This window comes from Dipodascopsis tothii (genome assembly GCF_038497935.1).
Source record: "Dipodascopsis tothii strain CBS 759.85 unplaced genomic scaffold V1510scaffold_9, whole genome shotgun sequence".
NCBI classification, from domain to species: Eukaryota; Fungi; Ascomycota; class Lipomycetes; order Lipomycetales; family Lipomycetaceae; genus Neoaidaea; species Neoaidaea tothii.
The window spans coordinates 212,004-227,771 of record NW_027117993.1 but is presented as its reverse complement, the minus strand read 5'-3'; the positions used below and the strand labels follow the sequence as shown (position 1 = coordinate 227,771).

The window sequence follows — 15,768 nt, the reverse complement described above, 5'->3', positions numbered from 1 at the left end:
CCCGGTTGCGCCGCCGGGGGCGCGGCGGCGGGGGGGGGCGGCGGGCGGCGACTCCGTCGGGGGTGGCCCTTCGGGCACGGCTCGGCCTACCATCCGCCGCTCTGCCCGTAGGGCAGCCACCCCCGACGGAGTCGCCGCCGGAGGCTCGTTGCACGCGTGAGCCTCCGGCGGCTACCGTCGAGCGTGGCTCTTCGGGCATATGCGCACGCTGAGCCGCACGCCGTGCGGCTCGCCCGCCCACCGATCTGCCCGCAGGGCAGCTACCCTCGACGGAGTCGCCGCCGGAGGCTCGTGCCATGAGCTTCCAGCGCCACCGGCCACCCTCCTGCCACAGGGCAGCCACGCGCTTTGGCGCCCACTGGGCTCAGCCGGAGGCCGTTGTGGCGCGCGCGAGCCGGCCACGCAGCGAGCCCTCGCCGCGGCGCGGCCGTCGCTCGCGGCCGTCCGCGCGTCGCTCGTGGCCGCGCGCGCCGCAGCCGCGCGGGGTCGCCACCTCCGGATCTGCGGACCTTGACGGCTGCAGGTGACACAAGGCACGCGACCGTCGGCGGCCGACGGCGTGACTGCGTGGCAAAGGTGGCGCAGCCAAGCCGGCGGATCTGATAATGGCGGCTAGTGGATCAGATTAGGTGGCGTGACGGCCAGTGGCAGCAGCGCGCGGGAGGCGTGACACACAACCAGTCCCGAGCCGGCTAGCGCCGCGCAAGCGCGCCCGATTCTTTCGATAAACCGCCGAGCGGGCGGCGGCGGCGGGCCTGGCCGCGGCCATGCGGCTGCCGCTGCCCACTGTGCATGGGGCCAGACACGCACACCCCAAACCGGCTGGTCCGGCGCGCGGAGCCTGGGCCCGCCCAAGGGCAGCGCGCCGGCGGGTCGCCGCCAGGAGCCACGCGTGCAACGAGCCTCCGGCGGCGACTCCGTCGAGGGTGGCTGCCCTTCGGGCAGGGCCGGTGGACGGCGCCGCCCGGTCGAGGCGCGCGCGAACGGCCGCCAGCGCGGCCACGGCCACGGCACGGGGAGCTGCAGGTCGCCGCGCGCGGCTAGCGCGGTCCGCAGGGCCGGCGCGCGAATTATCAGATGCACTAGCCACGCCGGTCGCGGAGCGCCACAGGCCCGACAGCTGGCCCGTATATATGCCCGCCGCGCGCCCCCGGCCCGGCAGACCGCGCTCTGGTGGTATCTGCGAGCTGCCGAGCGTGTGGTCCGATCCGATCCACATGGTCCGATGCTGAGCTACTCGCGCAGACAGTCGTACGCCCGCACGCTCAAGCGGGCGCGGCCGGCGCCGCCACCGCCGACGCCGCCCGTGGACGTGCCGCGGCGGCACGCCCGCAGCCGGTCGGTGGTGTCGTCGTCGTCGTCGTCGTCGCTGTCGTCGCTGGGCTCGGTGTACGCGGCCGAGCCGGTGGCGGCCGACGAAGAGCTGGGCCGGACGCCCCGGAGCCTGCCTCCCGAAAAAGAGCTGGCGGCGGCCGGCAAGCTGCCGCCGACGCCGACGAGCGGCCCGCTGGCGATCTACGGCGCGCTGAGTCCCGAGGGCGCGTCGGGCTTTGACTACGCCGAGTATTCGTACGATCTCGGCTGGACCGCGGCCACCCGGCTGCACGCGCGGCACCTGTCGCTGCAGGCGCAGCGCGAGGCCGACGCCGGGCCGCTGACGCCGCCGGACGACGGCGACGGCGGCGACGAGGCCGACACCAGCGACCTGGACGACGAGCCGGGGACGAGCGCGGCGCCCGGCGGCAGCCGCGGCCGCGCCGCCGCCGCGCCCGCCGCCGGCCGCGGCCGCGCCGCCGCCGCGCCCGCCGCCGCCGCCGCCCTCGCCCGCGCCGCGTCCCCCCCCGGCGGCCCCGTCGTCGCGCACTCGCTGGCCGCGCTGGGCGTGGCCCGCCGCGATCTCTTTGTCGAGGACGAGCTCCTCGCCGGCGACCAGCTCGCCACCGACGCCCTCCTCGCCGACGACCAGCTCCTCGCCGACGACGCCCTCCTCATCGACTACGCGTCGCCGCGCATGGCGCCGTTCCCCTCCACAGCCGAGTCCGAGCAGCTGCTGATGTCCAAGATGGACGGCAAATCGCGCGCCGCACTCGTGGCGCTGCTCCGGCGCAACCCCAACCTCCCGCGGCCGCCGCGGTTCCGGCCGCCGGTGTCGCAGAACATGGGCTACGGCGCGATCCAGCGGCACCCGTTCTACGGCGGGCGGCGGTACGGCGCGTCCGAGGGCCCGCGGTACCGCGCGGCCGCCGCCGCGCCGCCGCCGTCGTTCTGGGCCGGCGTCCGCGCGCAGGCCCGCGCCGTCTGTCTCGGCTGTTTCTAGCTGTACGATACGAGACGCATTTATTGTAACCTAGCATAGCATGGCGCAGGCCACCGAGGTGTTTGCTGATTCTCTGGGGGGATTCTCGTCGCGTAGCGACCAATGGATTCGACTTTTTCATTTCTCGACCAGGCCGGGGCCAACGGGTGTTCGACTCCATAACAAGCTAAATAGATACAGACACACATACAGAATCGTCTGCTCACATAGAACAGAGGCGCGGGGCGTGGCCGGCGGGGCCGGCTCAGCTCTGGTCGGCGACGTCGGGGAAGCGGATGCTGCGGCCCAGGCTGGTGACGCGGGACGGCCACTGGTGGAGGATGGAGATCCAGGCCGTGGCCAGCACGGTCTCGGGGTTGATCTTGGACGTGTTGACGAGCACGCGCCAGGTCATGCCCCGGGCGATCTTGGTGGCGCAGGCGATGGTCTCGCGGCCGGGCGCGGCGGCGGCGTCGGCGGCGGCCCAGGGCGCGGCGGCGGCGAGCGTGGTGGGCGTGGTCGGGCTGGACGCGCGGGAGAGCGCGCCGGAGACGTGGCGGTTGCGGGCGGTGTTGGCCGCGGTGGACGCGGCGGAGGTGTCGACGGCGAGCGCGCGGGCGGGGGGGATGTCGACGACGGACGAGGCCGACGAGCGGCCGCCCCAGCGGGCGCGGCTCGCGGGCGCGCCCAGGACGGGCATCGTGGCGGGCGACCAGATGGCCGGGTCCGAGAGGAAGACCTGGGCGGACGTGAAGACCGACTTCTGGAGCAGGCCGTTCTTGGTCCAGTGGTACGGCTCGGCGCCGGCCAGGTAGAACGTGCGCAGGTTGCCGTCCTCGGGCGTCCACTGCTTCATGACCTTGCGGTAGATGAGCCCGCCGGCGGGGTTGGTGAAGAGGATGTACTTGCCGGGCTGCGCGCGCGACGAGATGATGCCGGCGCCGGCGGCCGCGCTGTCCTTCTTGCCGGCGTAGATCGTGGCGAGGTCCGAGGGGCCGTCGCCGTCGGCCTCGGCGTACGCGAGCGTCCACGTCTGCGACTTGCGGTCCTGGCGCGCGATCACGTAGATCTTCTCGCCCAGGTTGTTGTAGATGTTGATCACCTGGCGGTCCGAGTCGGGCTGCGCGCGCAGGAAGAACTCGACCGTGCCGCGCTGCTCGGCCAATTGGCCGATCTGGTCGGCCAGCGACAGGCGCGAGTACGCGGGCGCGGGCCCGTCCGCGCTGTCGCGCGCGGCGAACACGGGCGCCAGCTCGGCGCCGAACGCCGGCCGCGCGGTCATGGCCTCGGCGTAGCTCGGCACGCGCTCGTCGTCGCCCGCAACGTACAGCCCGGGCGCGCGCGTGAAGAACGTCTGCCAGAGCCCGTTGAACTTCACCACGAAGATGTAGTGCACGCGCTCGTACGAGCGGTAGCCCAGGATCAGCGCCGACGTCACGCCCAGGCCCAGCTGAGAGGCCGCCCACGTCGGGAGGTTAGGCAGTGGCATGTTGCCTGGAGCAGGCACCGCTGGAGCCGGAGAAGCGCGAGCGCGAGCTCGACCTCGATGGTGGGGATGTGCAGCCGGAACGGCGGGAAGTGCAGCAGCGGCAGCAGCGCCGCGATGAGCGCCCGGTGCGAGGCCGCGACGAGCGCAGGCACGTGGTAGATGTACGCGGCCGAGACGGCGACGAAGACCAGCGCGCACGCGGTCTGGAGGGGCGTGGGCGGCGTGGCCAGCCGGGCGACCGAGGCGCGGTCGACGTAGAGGAGGAGCCCGAGCACGCACACGGCCGGACCGGTCGTGAGCGCGTGAATCGTGCCGGAGGTCTCGCGCGCGGCGAGAGTCTGGCGGGTGTGCGGGGGAGCACTAAGTATATAGCGGTAGGAATATAGCAGGGCCTCCGTTCGCGTTCGTGTGGCCGGCCGGGACGGCGCCCGCGGCCTATAAATCGTGCTGCTGCGCGCCGCCGGGCGGCGCACGCGGCGTGCGGCGCGCGGCGGCGGCCTTTGGGCGTGGGCCGGCTCATTTGCAAATTTGCTCCCGGGGCCCGGTTGCGGTTGGCCGCCTGCCCGGGGCGCGGGCGCGCTGGCGGCCCACCGCGGCGGGCGCGTGCGCCGGGCCGGGCCGGAGCGGGCGCGGCCGGGCGGGCGGCGGCGGGGGACGGCGCGCGGCCATGTGGTCGGCGGGCGCGGTCGGCGGGCGGCGCGGTCGGCCGTGAGCACGTGACCTGGGCACGTGACTGCAGAGCACGTGATGCCCTCGCGCACGTGACCCGCACGTGATCACGCGTTCTTCTGTGCCCGCCCGCGGCCACCGCGCTCAGAACAACCACGCCGCCCGCTCGCCCTCCACGCTCCCGCTGACGGCAGATGCACCGACCAAACAACCACGGCCGCTGGCCGCCCGGCCGGCCGCCGTTCGCCGGCCGGCTGCCGAGCGGCCCCCAGACGCCGCGCTGGACGGCCACCGAGCGGCTCGGCAGCGCGGCCGGCCCGGGGCCGGGCGGATACTACGCGGACGAGCACGCGCGCAGCGCGGCGAGAACGCCGCAGGGCACGCCCATGGGCACGCCGCTGGGCACGCCGCTGGGCACGCCGCTGGGCACGCCGCGGGGGACGCCGCGGGGGACGCCGCGGGGGACGCCCCTGGCCACGCCGTACCGGACGCCGGCGGGCACGCCGCACACGCCGGGCGTGGCCGGACGGTACAGCGCCATGAGCACGCCGCACAGCGCGGGCAACACGCCGATGGGGGCCGTGGCTGGGGAGGACGAGCGGCACACGCTGGTGCCGATCGCGGACCTCCTCGCCGGCCGCGTGCGCCTGCCGGCCGACGACGACGACGACGACGGCGCCAGCGAGCGCCGCGAGCAGCGCCGCGGCATTCTTGACCGCAGCTGGGAAAACACGCCGCCGCGGGCGGGCCTGGTGGCGCTGCGGATCGAGGACCTGGACGACGGCCGGCTGCAGCTGCGGTTCGAGGACCTGTACCCGGCCGAGGAGCAGGCGCGGCCGCGGATCGCGGTCGAGCCGTACTCGCCGGGCGGGCGGTGGGGGCCGGCGCCGGGTGCGCGGCCGGACACGCCGCACGGGCGGCTCGCGGCGCACGAGCCGCGGCCGGACACGCCGCACGGGCTGCGGCTCGCGCCGCACGAGACGCGGCTGAACACGCCGCACGGGCGGCTGGCGGCGCCGCGCGAGCCGCAGCCCGTGCGGCGCGGGCCGCCGCACGACGTGCGGCTCCCACACACCCCCCGCGGCGCGCCGCCGCACGCCGTGCGGCTCCCCCGCACGCCCCGCGACGCCCGCCTCACCGCCACACCCCACATGGACCCGGCCACGCCCACGCGCCCGGCCAAGCTGCAGTCCCAGCTCGCGCTGGCCTCGCCCGTCCCCATCCAGGTGCCCGCCACGCCCGTCCCAGCCACGCCTGCCGCGCCCCTGCCCAACCACCGCCGCCGCCAGCGCGAGCAGGACGAGGAGCGCCAGATCCAGACCTCCATCGACGCCGAGGTCGCCGCCGTCCACAAGATCGAGGACGTCGCGCCCGACCTCGACGTCATCGACGTCTCCGAGGACGAGTCCTCCGCCGGCTCGGTCTCGGACTCGTCGCTCTCGGACGACGACGGCCGCGACATCGCGTCCATCGTCTGGTCCAGCTCGCCGCCCGACCACAACACCCGCACCCTCACCGACGTCTACCCGGAGCTGCCCCAGCAGCGCCAGCAGCAGATGACCACCACCGTCGAGGTCGTCTTCCCGGCCCAGTTCCTGCCCAAGGAGCCCCACGGCGACCGCCACGAGCTGCGCGACTTCTACCCCAACATGGCGCCCTCGCCCAACCCGACCCCCAGCGTCCGCAAGGTCCTGCCCACCACGCCGCCCTACCGCGTCTCCCAGCACGTCATCGGCCACCGCAAGCTCCCGGCCGTGCTCGGCCCCGGCGCCCCGGGCGCGTCCCAGCTCACGTTCTACGACGCGGCCGACTACAAGCGCTCGCCGGTCTACAACTCGTACGTGCCGCTCGCCATCGCCGACGTCTACGCGCTGCGCCACTCGGGCACCGCCCGCAGCCTGTTTTTCTACCTCAACCACCCCGTCGAGTACGTCCAGATCACCGGCGTCTGCATCAGCACCGACACCTGGTACGCCAAGGTCGTCTACGTCCTGGACGACGGCACCGGCTTCCACATCCGCGCCGTCTGCCGCGAGGACATGGTCGACAAGACCCTGCTCGGCGACCTGACCTCGCACAAGGACATTGCCAAGGCGGATGCCCTCACCGTCAAGGGCCGCCTCGTCCTCAGCAAGCGGTTCGGTCGCGAGATCGAAATCAAGGCCATTGGTAAGTCTGTGGTAGCTCTTCTGACCCAGAACGCCTTCGCGACACCATGGACGAGATCGCAGCCATGGAGGCGGCCATGAAGACCAAGACCCGCATCCTCGACCGGCCCTGGACCTGCAGCCCGCCGCCGGCGTAGCGCTGCAGACGGCGCGGGCGAGCCAGGCGGGAGATTGCTCTGCGACCAGGGCTGTGGCGCTGGCCGCGGGCATGCTCTGGTCGACGGGTCGGCTGGGCGTGTGCGCTGGGGGGCGGGTGCGGCCGGCGAAAGGTTTTGCCGCAGCAGCTCTGCCGCGACGTCGCGGCGGCCGGCCTAGAGCCGCGCCCGTGCATGCCGCCGCGGCCGTCGCGGCGGAACCTTCAGCCGCCCGCGCCTCTGCCCCGCGCCGCACCAGCGCGCGGCCGGCGGCGGCAGAACGTTTAGCCGGGCGCCCGCCGGCATTTTGAACTGTATAGACATGCATTGGAAGGCGTTTATCTGTAATGTACAATCCATCTAAACCAAACGTACTCAAAATGGCTACGACTGCTTCTCGTTCGTAGGCGGCGGCGCCTTGCCGCCGCTCGCCCGCGACGTGTTCTCGACCACAGTCGACTGCAGCGGCACCGGGCGGTAGTCGCCGTCCTTGCGGGGCGCGGCCGGCTTGGAGTACATGTACGTCGCAAAGAGCACGAGCATGGCACCGAGCACAAAGTTCACGGTGACGGCAAAGTCAAAGAAGTAGACCGACGCAATGAAGCTGATGAGGATCGAAATGGACGTGGCAAAGTTCTTGGCGATGTTGTCGGCAAAGTTGACGCACAGCGCGACGACGATGCCGCCGAGCGCCTGGAACGCGATGGCAGTCCACACAATCGCGTTGTAGCCGTAGAAGAAGCCGTGCTGGCGGATCTCGGCGCCATCCTTGAGCAGCACGCCGATGAAGAGCGCCGGGAAGATAGAGAACAGCGAGAGCTGGACGTTGCGGATCCACAGCGCCGACGACGACGAGCCGCCCTTGAGGACCTTCTCGAAGTAGACGCCGGCCAGGCCGGACAGCACGCACGCAATGGCAACCGCGACCAGCCCGAGCGAGCGGTTCATGTCCGCGTTGGTCTCGGTCTCGGTCTCGGTCTCGTCGGCCTGCGCACGCACGAGCCGCGCAGACCACTCGAACGACATGGCCAGCGACCGGAAGACCTCGTCCGACATCTGGACGAGCGCGATACCGAGCGTGAGCAGCAGCAGCGCGGCCCACTTGGTCGTGCCCAGCGTGCGGTGCAGCATCGTGACCGAGAAGAACGCGGTGGTGATGATCTTGAGCTGGTACGTGACCTGGAACGTGGCCGCGTCCAGGTTCGACACGGCCACGTACTGCAGGCTGTTCTGGATTGTGTACAGACACGCCGGGATGGCCAGCTTCCAGCAGTCGGACGAGAAGACCTCGTCGTAGAACGAGCGGAAGCGGCGGGTCGACAGTGCGATCGCCGCGCACACGCACAGCTTGATGATCTCGTTCAGCAGGACCGCGGTCGACGCAAAGTACCGCTGCGACGAGTCGTAGCCGGGCATGACGCGCGAGTAGTGCATAATCTGCCGTCAGCAGCGCTCTCGCCGGCCGCCGCCGGGACTTACCAGGATCAGGGCCGAGTTCTGGAACGTGAGCTGCGGTTAGCAACGCCCGGAGCGCACACGTACTGCCACCAGCGAGATGTACTTGAGCGGCACGCCCATCAGGCGCGGCACGTCCTGCGCCATCGCGGTGTGGTCGGGGCCTCGGCCGGGTTCAGGGAGCTTTGGAGACTTTTTCGCGCCGCGAGCGGGCGGCGGCTGCGCTAGCCGGTTTTCGCACGCGCGTGCGGCGGGCGACCTCGGACGAAGGCGGGCTTCAACGGCTGTCGGACGGCGACCTCGCGAGGCAAACGGACCGGGAACGACGCTGCGAGTGAGCCAGGCGACAAGCGGAGACTCGGTGGTGTTGTGCAGGTGGCAGGGAAGTCAGCCGTATGCTAAAGATAATGCGCGCTTGGGGCGAACCGGTTTGGTGTGTCCGGACCCACGCTAAAGTGCATACTCCCGGCGTCTCATGGCCGCACAGGGTTGCAACTGCCGCGCAGCGCGCGCACTGTGCCGGGCCCACGCCCGTACGCCATGCCTGGCTAGCGCGCGCTAGCCGAGAGAGGATGGAGCCATGCCGGAGGGGCGCTAGCGGTCCGTCGCGGAACGGGTCCGCCTGCAGGTCACCGCACCCGGACCTGCCGCCTCAGCCGCGCGCCTTGTCGCGCAATTGCCGTGCGCCGCGCCCGCCTCTGCACGCGTCCGCGTGTTCGCGGACCGAGTCCGCGCGAGTGGGCCCGCTCGGTCCGCCAGTCCGTGCCTGGTTGCTGCCAGGTTCGCTGCGGGTCCGCTGGCCCCAGCCGCCGCGCGGGGCAGCCCCCCGCCGCCGATGGCCACGCGCGCGACGCCACGGCCGCCATGCGGCCGCCGGCCTGCGGGGCCTGTCTCGCGGCCGCACGCGCGGCGGGTGGCCGCCCAGACGAGCCGCAGGCTGGGCGGTGCCGTGGTGGCGCTGCATTTGTGCCACAACCGTCACAGCCACCCGGCACAAGCGCGGGTCCCAAAAAGGCGCCGGCCTCTCTGTCCGCGCCGTCATTGTCTCCAGCCCAGACGACCTTGCGCCCCCCGGACGAGCGCCCAGGTGCACCGCAGAACCCTTCCGGCGCGAGTCCAGAACTCGCAATACTCAGCAGTCATGGGAGCGTGCTTGTCGTGCACGACGCGCACCGAGGACGAGCTCTTTGTAAGTTCCTTGTGCCCCGTCGCTGACCGCCCAGCCCTCGGAGCGCACCGGCCTGCTGTCGGACTACGGCTCAGCGTAAGTGCATGCCCCGGGCGGGTGCAGTGGGCGCTGCCGCTTCTCGCCGCCTGCCGCCCGCCGCCCGCCACCCGGACCCGCGACTGACCGCCAGAATCGCCGCGCAGCCCGGCGGCATCCCCGATCCCTCCGAGCCGTCCCGGCTGGAGGAGTCCCAGCGCGAAGAGTACCTCGCGCGCATCGTGGCCGCCACAGAAGAGTGCGTACGCGCGCGCGGCGTCGCTGACCTCCAGGAGCCTGATCGACATCTTCACGGTGGGCGCACACGACCGGCGAGTCCCCCGCCAGCGAACAATCGACTACAAGTAAGTCGGACGCCGGCCGCGCTGACCCCAGGGCCTTGCTGGGCTCAATCCCCATCCCGGACTCGTCCGACAAGGTGCCGCTGCTGCTGCCATCGAGCAGCATCGAGGACAAGGAGGTCCTGCTGCTACAGGAGCTCGGCCGCGCCTCGTCGTCATACGTGGACGACCTCTACCACGCCAAGAGCGTGGGCCCGCTCGTCGTCGACATCGAGGACTGAGCACCTGGCCCACTGCACGCCGCCGACGGACGCCCGTCGGCCGCCAACACTACGTCTGCCCGCCTCGCGGGCGCGGCACTGCCGCTCGCAAAAGTCTCCGCTTAGACGCGACCACGTCGCCCCGGTCCAGACCGGTCTCACTCATTATCTGTCATCTCACACACTCGTTATGTACTGTCTGCTGTCTGCTGTTGTTGTCTTGGATATTGGCGCCTGGGTTGTATTTTAGCAATTACTTTACCTGAAACGTGGCGGTGCGGCGGTGCGCGGCGGTGCCGCCGGCTGCGGGCGGTGCGGCGCTCCGGCGGCTGGGCGCGGCGCTGCGAGCGGGCGGCTGCGGCGGTGCGCGACGTGGCGCGGCCGATGCCGCCGGGCGCGTCATAGAGCCGCACCACGTGCGGCGCGGCCTACCAAACACCACGCCCTGCGTCGCTCACCCCGTCAGGCCGACGTCCGCGCATCTCCGCCGCCGTCATCCATCGTCTCCGGCCACCGGGCTCCGCATCCGGCCCGAGTCCATCCCTCCCGCCGCGTGCGAGGCGGTCACCAATTGGCCGCCCGCAGCCAGGCTTTTCGCGGCCCAGGCCGCGTCGCCGGACTGGCCGCTCCCGCTTCTCCTACCGCGGCCGCGCCGCCGCCCGGCACGCAGCAGCCGCTGCTGCTGCCGTTCTCACAATGGCCGCGGCGCACGGTGCTGCCGCAGACGCTGGTGAGCGCCACGACCAGCGTGGTGACCTGCGCCGCCGTCTTTTCGCGCGGCCTTGCCGTCGGCTTCTCCAACGGCCGCGTGCAGATCCTGCTCTGGCACGAGCGCGCAGACGATCCCAATGAGCAGTACCAGCTGGTGCCGCTCTGCACGAGCGCGTGCCACGACAATGCGGTCGCGCGGCTGCGCCGGATCTCGACGCGGACGACCGAAGGGCGCTCCGAGCTGCTTGTCAGCATGTCCGTGGACGGGTAAGTGGCCGCCGGGCCGGGCTGACGCCAGCAAAATCGCCAAGATCTCGCTGCCGTCTGGGCGCGTGATTCAGGCGGCCGAGGTGCCGTTCCGGCCGATCGACGTGGTCGCGTTCGACTCGTACCTGCTGGTGTACGGCCAGTCGAGCGAGATCCACATCCTGTACCAGTCGACGCTGGACCTGCACACGGCACTGTCGGGCCTGCCGTCGTGGCCGATCCCGCTGTACCTGTTCGACGGCCGGATCGTGACCCTGAACGCGCGCGGCGAGGGCCAGCTGTGGCGCGTGTGGGAGCAGGACGGCAAGGTCGAGCCCATCACAGCGTCCGGCGCCGGCGTGCCGACGCCCGGCGGCCGCCGCGTGTACGGCTCGGTGCGCGCCCCGAACGGGCCGGCGCTGGCCGTCAAGACGCACCGGCGCCGGCGCGACGCAGCGTCGGTGCACCTGGGCGACGCCGCGTTTGGCGCCGTCCGCGCGGTCCACAGCGTCGGCGAGGTGCTCTGGCTGGCCGTGCACGACAACGGCTGGACGCTGCACCACTGGGAGGCCGACAACTTTGTCGAGCTGCACCGGGAGCCGCTGGAGGCCGTCGCGGATGCCATCACGCCGGACGCGGCCGACACGGACCTCGGCTGGTTTGCGGTCTGGAGCACGAGCGGCGCGGTGCAGTTTGCGACCGTCGACGCCGTCCACAACGTGACCGTGCGCTCGCTGCCCGGGCAGGCCGACCACGTCGAGCACTCGCTGGCCATGTGCCTCTTTTACCGCCACGAGATCGGGGCCGACGGCTTTGCGACGGCGTCGGCCGCGGCGCCGGCCGCCGGCACCCGCCTGCGCACCGCCCTCGTCGACTTCTTCTACTCGGGCGGCAAGATCTACTACCGGTTCGCGGACATGGACACGATGCAGTACCAGCAGCCGCCGATCGACATCGAGCGGCCGCGGGCGCCCGAGCGGCTGGCGCCGCTGACGCCGCCGGTGTTTGACCGGCCCGACCCCGTGGCCGACCCGGCCGCGCTGGCCGGCGCGCTGGCCGGCCAGGTCGACGAGCTCAGTCTGCGGCCGCACGTCGCCGACGCGTGCACGGCGGCAACCATGTTCGACGGCCTGTTTGTGTTTGGGTGCGGCCGGTACCTGAACGCGTACTCGCTCACGCGGTTCATGCTCACGTTCGACCACCCCGAGCACTCGACGCTGATCCCCGAGACCGGCGCGCGCGTGACCATGCTCCAGAGCTGCGACCTCGACGGCCGCAAGGTCCTGCTCGTCGGTCTCTCGTCCGGCAACCTCTACATCCTCGACAACACGACGTGGGAGCTGTCGCACCGGGTCGTGCTCTTTGGCGCGCCCGTGCGGTTCGCGGCCAAGCTCGGCTCGCGCGCCAACACGGCCACCAAGAACCTCGTCGCGGTGTCGTGCCGCGACGGCACGGTCGCCGTCGTCGACGTCGTCCGCCGGGCCAGCGTCTACACGATGCCGGGCCACTTTGCGCCGCTGTACCTGCTGGCCATGCCGCGGGACTCGAACATCCTGATGGCGTTCTACGAGGACCAGGTGTGCCGGCTGTGCAACCTGCGCAGCGGCAAGATCGAGAACCAGAACGGGTTCACGATCGACAGCGACGACGGCTGGGAGCTGCACTACATCCAGCTGCAGCCCAAGCTGCCCAAGGACGTGGTCACGTTCACGCACTCGTGGTACACGATCGACGGCTCGGCCACGATCGTCGTCAACGTGCTCTCGATCGTGTCGCAGCTGGCGGCCGTGCACGCGCTGCACGACGCGCCGGCCGGGCCGGCGCAGCAAACGGCCAGCATCCTGACGCAGGCCGAGGCCATGAGCGTGATCAACATCGGCCGGGCGGTGCTGTCGACGCTGTTTCCGCGCGCGCTGCTCGAGCAGCAGCAGCGCGCGGAGCAGCCGCTGGACTCGCCCACGCGCCGGCAGCGGCAGAGCCCGACCAAGAGCGAGCGCGACGGCCCGGCGGCCAACATGATCCAGTACGTGCTCGAGCACCTGTTTGTGCAGGTGCCGGCGGCCGCAGACGTGACCGTGGCGCCGGCCAAGCTCGGCGCCCGCGGCGTCTCGGACACGCTGTCGGTGGTGCATCCGTGGCACAGCGCCGTGGCCGTCTCGGGCGAGATCACGGCGATGGTCGTGCTGACGGCGGTGGTGCTGGCCAAGGCGCTGCTGGACGCGCAAGTGCGGCCGGACGAGACCGGCGGCGAGCGCGGGCCGGAGGAGCACGCCGAGGCCGTCAAGGACCGGCTGCTGCGGCTGACGGCGCGCACGATCTTCCGCCGGCTGGCGTCTTCGTCCGGCCCGGGGTACCGGCAGCCGTGGCTGCGCGGCTTCGCGCGGTTCTGGACGCACGACTACGACGCCGTGCGGCACGGCGCCCGGCTGTGTCTGCGCGAGCGCATCGAGCAGCTGTCGCGGCGGCCGAAGGACCTGTCGACGACGGTCGCGCGCTGGCGGCTGATGCTGCCGGGCGTGCACCAGCGGCCGACCGCGGGCGGGCTGCAGCCCGTCAAGAGCCAGTCGCCGAGCATGGTCGACGCCAACCCGCTGCCGCGGTTTGCGCCGCGGGCGCCGGCGGCCGCCGACGGCGACGAGCCGGACCCCGGCGGGTCCGCCGCCAGCGTGAGCACGCACGGCTCCGGCGACGGCGCGCTCGAGGACGACGAGCACGACTTCTTCTTCAACATCGACGTCCTCACCAAGAACGTCCGCATCGAGGAGACGCTGCTGTCGGTGATCATCCTGGCCAACATCGCGATCGAGCAGCCGGAGCAGATCGCCAACAGCGTCCACCGGGAGATCGTGACCGCGCTGCAGATGATGGTGGCCGACGGCGACGACGAGCCCGGCCAGGACGTGGCCATCGAGCTGATCGGGCTGGGCTGGCGCGTGTGGGCGGACCGGTACTTCTACCCCGACGACGTGCTGTACCGGCTGATGGTGCTCTTCGGCGAGGACCGGGTGGCGATGAGCCGCAAGCGCGAGGGCGAGCCGGTCGAGGGCGAGCCGGAGCAGGCGCCCGGGGCCACGTCGCAGGTGCGGCAGCGGCACAACCTGCTCGTGGCGACCGCGCGGCACATCGGCACGCGCAACTTCAACCGCGTGGTCGAGGTGGCGGCGCACAAGATCCGCACGGACGAGAGCTACGTGACGCGGATCGGGGCCATCAAGTTCATTGTCGCGCTCGTGCGGTCGCGGCCGCTGCTGCTCGTCGACCGGCTGTTTCCGGTGGTCGACGCCACGGTCGAGACGCTGGACCCGGCCGCCGGCGGGGTGCGCAACAAGGTCGTCAACACGATCACGATGTTCTTCAACGAGATCGTGGGCACGTACCCGTTCTTCGCGTCGCACCGCGCGCAGCAGCAGCTGGCGATGGCGATCCGGCCGGACACGATCCTGGTGTACGATCTGCGGTCGGGCTCGCAGCAGCTGACGCTGGAGGGCGCCAGCGGCATGCTCTACCAGGTCACGTTCTCGCCCGAAGGCCGGCACATCATGGCAGTCGACCCGGCCGAGCACAAGGTGTACGTGTGGAAGCTGAGCCGGTCGTTCATGTCGCTGGTGAAGAGCATTGGGGGCGCGGGCCCGCACGAGCTGACGACGGACCTGAACCGCGGCCAGATGTTCCCGCGGTTCTCGGCCCGGCTCAAGGTGGGCCGCGGGTACGAGTGGACGCCGCTCAAGGCCGAGAACGACCGGCACGTGAGCGTGCAGTGGGACACCGAGAAGGTGTTCACGATAGCCATCGACGGCGTCGACCAGACGTTTGATTACAACGGGACCTAGGCTAGCGCCAGATAGAAATGCACTGTACACGAACAACGAGCAGCTAGAGGCAGGCCGAGAGCCGAGGCCGCTGGCTTGTGACAACGGCCGGCTAGGCAGGGGCCGGCGGCCACTAGTGGGCGGCTGTGATAGCGCGGGCGTGGACGGGGCGACTAATGCGCGCGACGGTGGCTGCGCGGGTGCGGCGCGGGTGCGGCGCGGGCGCGGCGCAGCGATGAGGCGGCGGCGCAGCTGCGGCGCAGGCGGCGGCGAACCGGGCGGCGGTGTGCCTGTTTTTAGAACCATGGTCCTTGCGCTATCACGGGTGTGGCTATTGAGCGCAGCAAGCGGGCGGCGGGTCGGGGCGGGAGGCGGGTCGGGTGGGAGACGGGTCGGGGCGCTGGGGCGCGGGTCGCGTTGTCGGCGTGAAGTATAGCCGACCGCTAAACCCGATCGGGACGCGGGTCCGGCCAGGCACGCGCGCCCGCACGCGGGTCGCCGCACGGGCCGGCCCAGCGGCCGCGCCGCGGCCGCACCGTGGCCGCACCGCGGCGGGGGCTGCCACCAGCCGCGAAGCGGGCAGCGGCGCGGGCAGCGGCGCGGGCAGCCGGGCGGCCACCCGGCCGTGGCCGGCGCGTCGCCAGCGTACGCGCTGCACGCTCCGCGGCCACGCCCCGGCGTCCGCGCGCCGGCCACGCGCCGCCGGCCGCGCCCCGGCCCACGGCCGCGGCGCGCGGTCACGTTCACAAGCCGGCCGTCACAGCCGCGGCTGGCGGCCCCTGTTGTTAAGATTAGCCGCCGTGGGAGTTACGGAACCACTGCCGCGGCCCAACTTTAAACCTAAATGGCGGCCGTGCTGCTAGCCGCGCCCATCCCGGCGTAGCGTCTGCAAGCGACACCCCGCCAGCCGCGTTCCGGCTAGCGGCCATCTGACCAGCCGAGGAACAACGCGCGCCGCGCCGCAATCTGTCCGATCGTACCCGGCACCAAGCGGGCATCGGTGCGCGCATCCTCGGCTCGCTCAG

At 72.0% G+C, this 15,768-nt stretch overlaps 6 protein-coding genes across 6 annotated transcripts; 4 read left to right on the top strand and 2 right to left on the bottom strand.

The window, feature by feature from the left end:
• Positions 1 to 1,811: 1,811 nt before the first annotated feature.
• On the top strand, positions 1,812 to 2,319 carry V1510DRAFT_414363 (uncharacterized protein; the record flags this gene model as incomplete). Its single annotated transcript, XM_066933403.1, has 1 exon — positions 1,812 to 2,319. The coding sequence occupies exon 1, from the start codon at positions 2,012 to 2,014 to the stop codon at positions 2,315 to 2,317; it is 306 nt and encodes a 101-aa protein (XP_066789906.1). The 5' UTR covers positions 1,812 to 2,011.
• Positions 2,320 to 2,561: 242 nt separating this feature from the next.
• On the bottom strand, positions 2,562 to 3,785 carry V1510DRAFT_425581 (uncharacterized protein; the record flags this gene model as incomplete). The annotated part of the gene is made up of 1 exon (XM_066935135.1): positions 2,562 to 3,785. The coding sequence occupies one exon, from the start codon at positions 3,783 to 3,785 to the stop codon at positions 2,562 to 2,564; it is 1,224 nt and encodes a 407-aa protein (XP_066789905.1).
• Positions 3,786 to 5,690: 1,905 nt separating this feature from the next.
• V1510DRAFT_414358 (uncharacterized protein) lies at positions 5,691 to 6,907 on the top strand. The gene is made up of 2 exons (XM_066933402.1): positions 5,691 to 6,623; positions 6,653 to 6,907. Exons 1-2 carry the CDS (start codon positions 6,011 to 6,013, stop codon positions 6,757 to 6,759), a joined length of 720 nt encoding a protein of 239 aa, XP_066789904.1. The 5' UTR covers positions 5,691 to 6,010; the 3' UTR covers positions 6,760 to 6,907.
• A 154-nt stretch (positions 6,908 to 7,061) lies between these two features.
• Positions 7,062 to 8,587, bottom strand: V1510DRAFT_414357 (nucleotide-sugar transporter-domain-containing protein). Its single transcript, XM_066933401.1, has 3 exons — positions 8,299 to 8,587; positions 8,236 to 8,265; positions 7,062 to 8,193 (listed from the first exon to the last, which is right to left on the bottom strand). Exons 1-3 carry the CDS (start codon positions 8,356 to 8,358, stop codon positions 7,141 to 7,143), a joined length of 1,143 nt encoding a protein of 380 aa, XP_066789903.1. The 5' UTR covers positions 8,359 to 8,587; the 3' UTR covers positions 7,062 to 7,140.
• A 586-nt stretch (positions 8,588 to 9,173) lies between these two features.
• Positions 9,174 to 10,245, top strand: V1510DRAFT_414355 (uncharacterized protein). Its single transcript, XM_066933400.1, has 5 exons — positions 9,174 to 9,400; positions 9,435 to 9,475; positions 9,570 to 9,674; positions 9,709 to 9,780; positions 9,812 to 10,245. The coding sequence occupies exons 1-5, from the start codon at positions 9,353 to 9,355 to the stop codon at positions 9,996 to 9,998; spliced, it is 453 nt and encodes a 150-aa protein (XP_066789902.1). The 5' UTR covers positions 9,174 to 9,352; the 3' UTR covers positions 9,999 to 10,245.
• Positions 10,246 to 10,673: 428 nt separating this feature from the next.
• V1510DRAFT_429362 (uncharacterized protein) lies at positions 10,674 to 15,043 on the top strand (the record flags this gene model as incomplete). The annotated part of the gene is made up of 3 exons (XM_066935311.1): positions 10,674 to 10,684; positions 10,725 to 10,955; positions 10,987 to 15,043. 3 exons carry the CDS (start codon positions 10,674 to 10,676, stop codon positions 14,762 to 14,764), a joined length of 4,020 nt encoding a protein of 1,339 aa, XP_066789901.1. The 3' UTR covers positions 14,765 to 15,043.
• Positions 15,044 to 15,768: the final 725 nt, after the last annotated feature.

Excerpts from the sequence above, each read along its gene's own strand:
- V1510DRAFT_414358 (XM_066933402.1), top strand. The coding sequence starts at position 6,011 with ATGACCACCACCGTCGAGGTCGTCTTCCCGGCCCAGTTCCTGCCCAAG. Across the intron at positions 6,624-6,652 it reads GATCGAAATCAAGGCCATTG|AACGCCTTCGCGACACCATG; the intron begins GTAAGTCTGTGG and ends CTTCTGACCCAG.
- V1510DRAFT_414357 (XM_066933401.1), bottom strand. The coding sequence starts at position 8,358 with ATGGCGCAGGACGTGCCGCGCCTGATGGGCGTGCCGCTCAAGTACATC. Across the intron at positions 8,266-8,298 it reads AGTACATCTCGCTGGTGGCA|CTCACGTTCCAGAACTCGGC; the intron begins GTACGTGTGCGC and ends TGCTAACCGCAG. Across the intron at positions 8,194-8,235 it reads AGAACTCGGCCCTGATCCTG|ATTATGCACTACTCGCGCGT; the intron begins GTAAGTCCCGGC and ends TGCTGACGGCAG.
- V1510DRAFT_414355 (XM_066933400.1), top strand. The coding sequence starts at position 9,353 with ATGGGAGCGTGCTTGTCGTGCACGACGCGCACCGAGGACGAGCTCTTT. Across the intron at positions 9,401-9,434 it reads GCACCGAGGACGAGCTCTTT|CCCTCGGAGCGCACCGGCCT; the intron begins GTAAGTTCCTTG and ends CTGACCGCCCAG. Across the intron at positions 9,781-9,811 it reads CAGCGAACAATCGACTACAA|GGCCTTGCTGGGCTCAATCC; the intron begins GTAAGTCGGACG and ends CGCTGACCCCAG.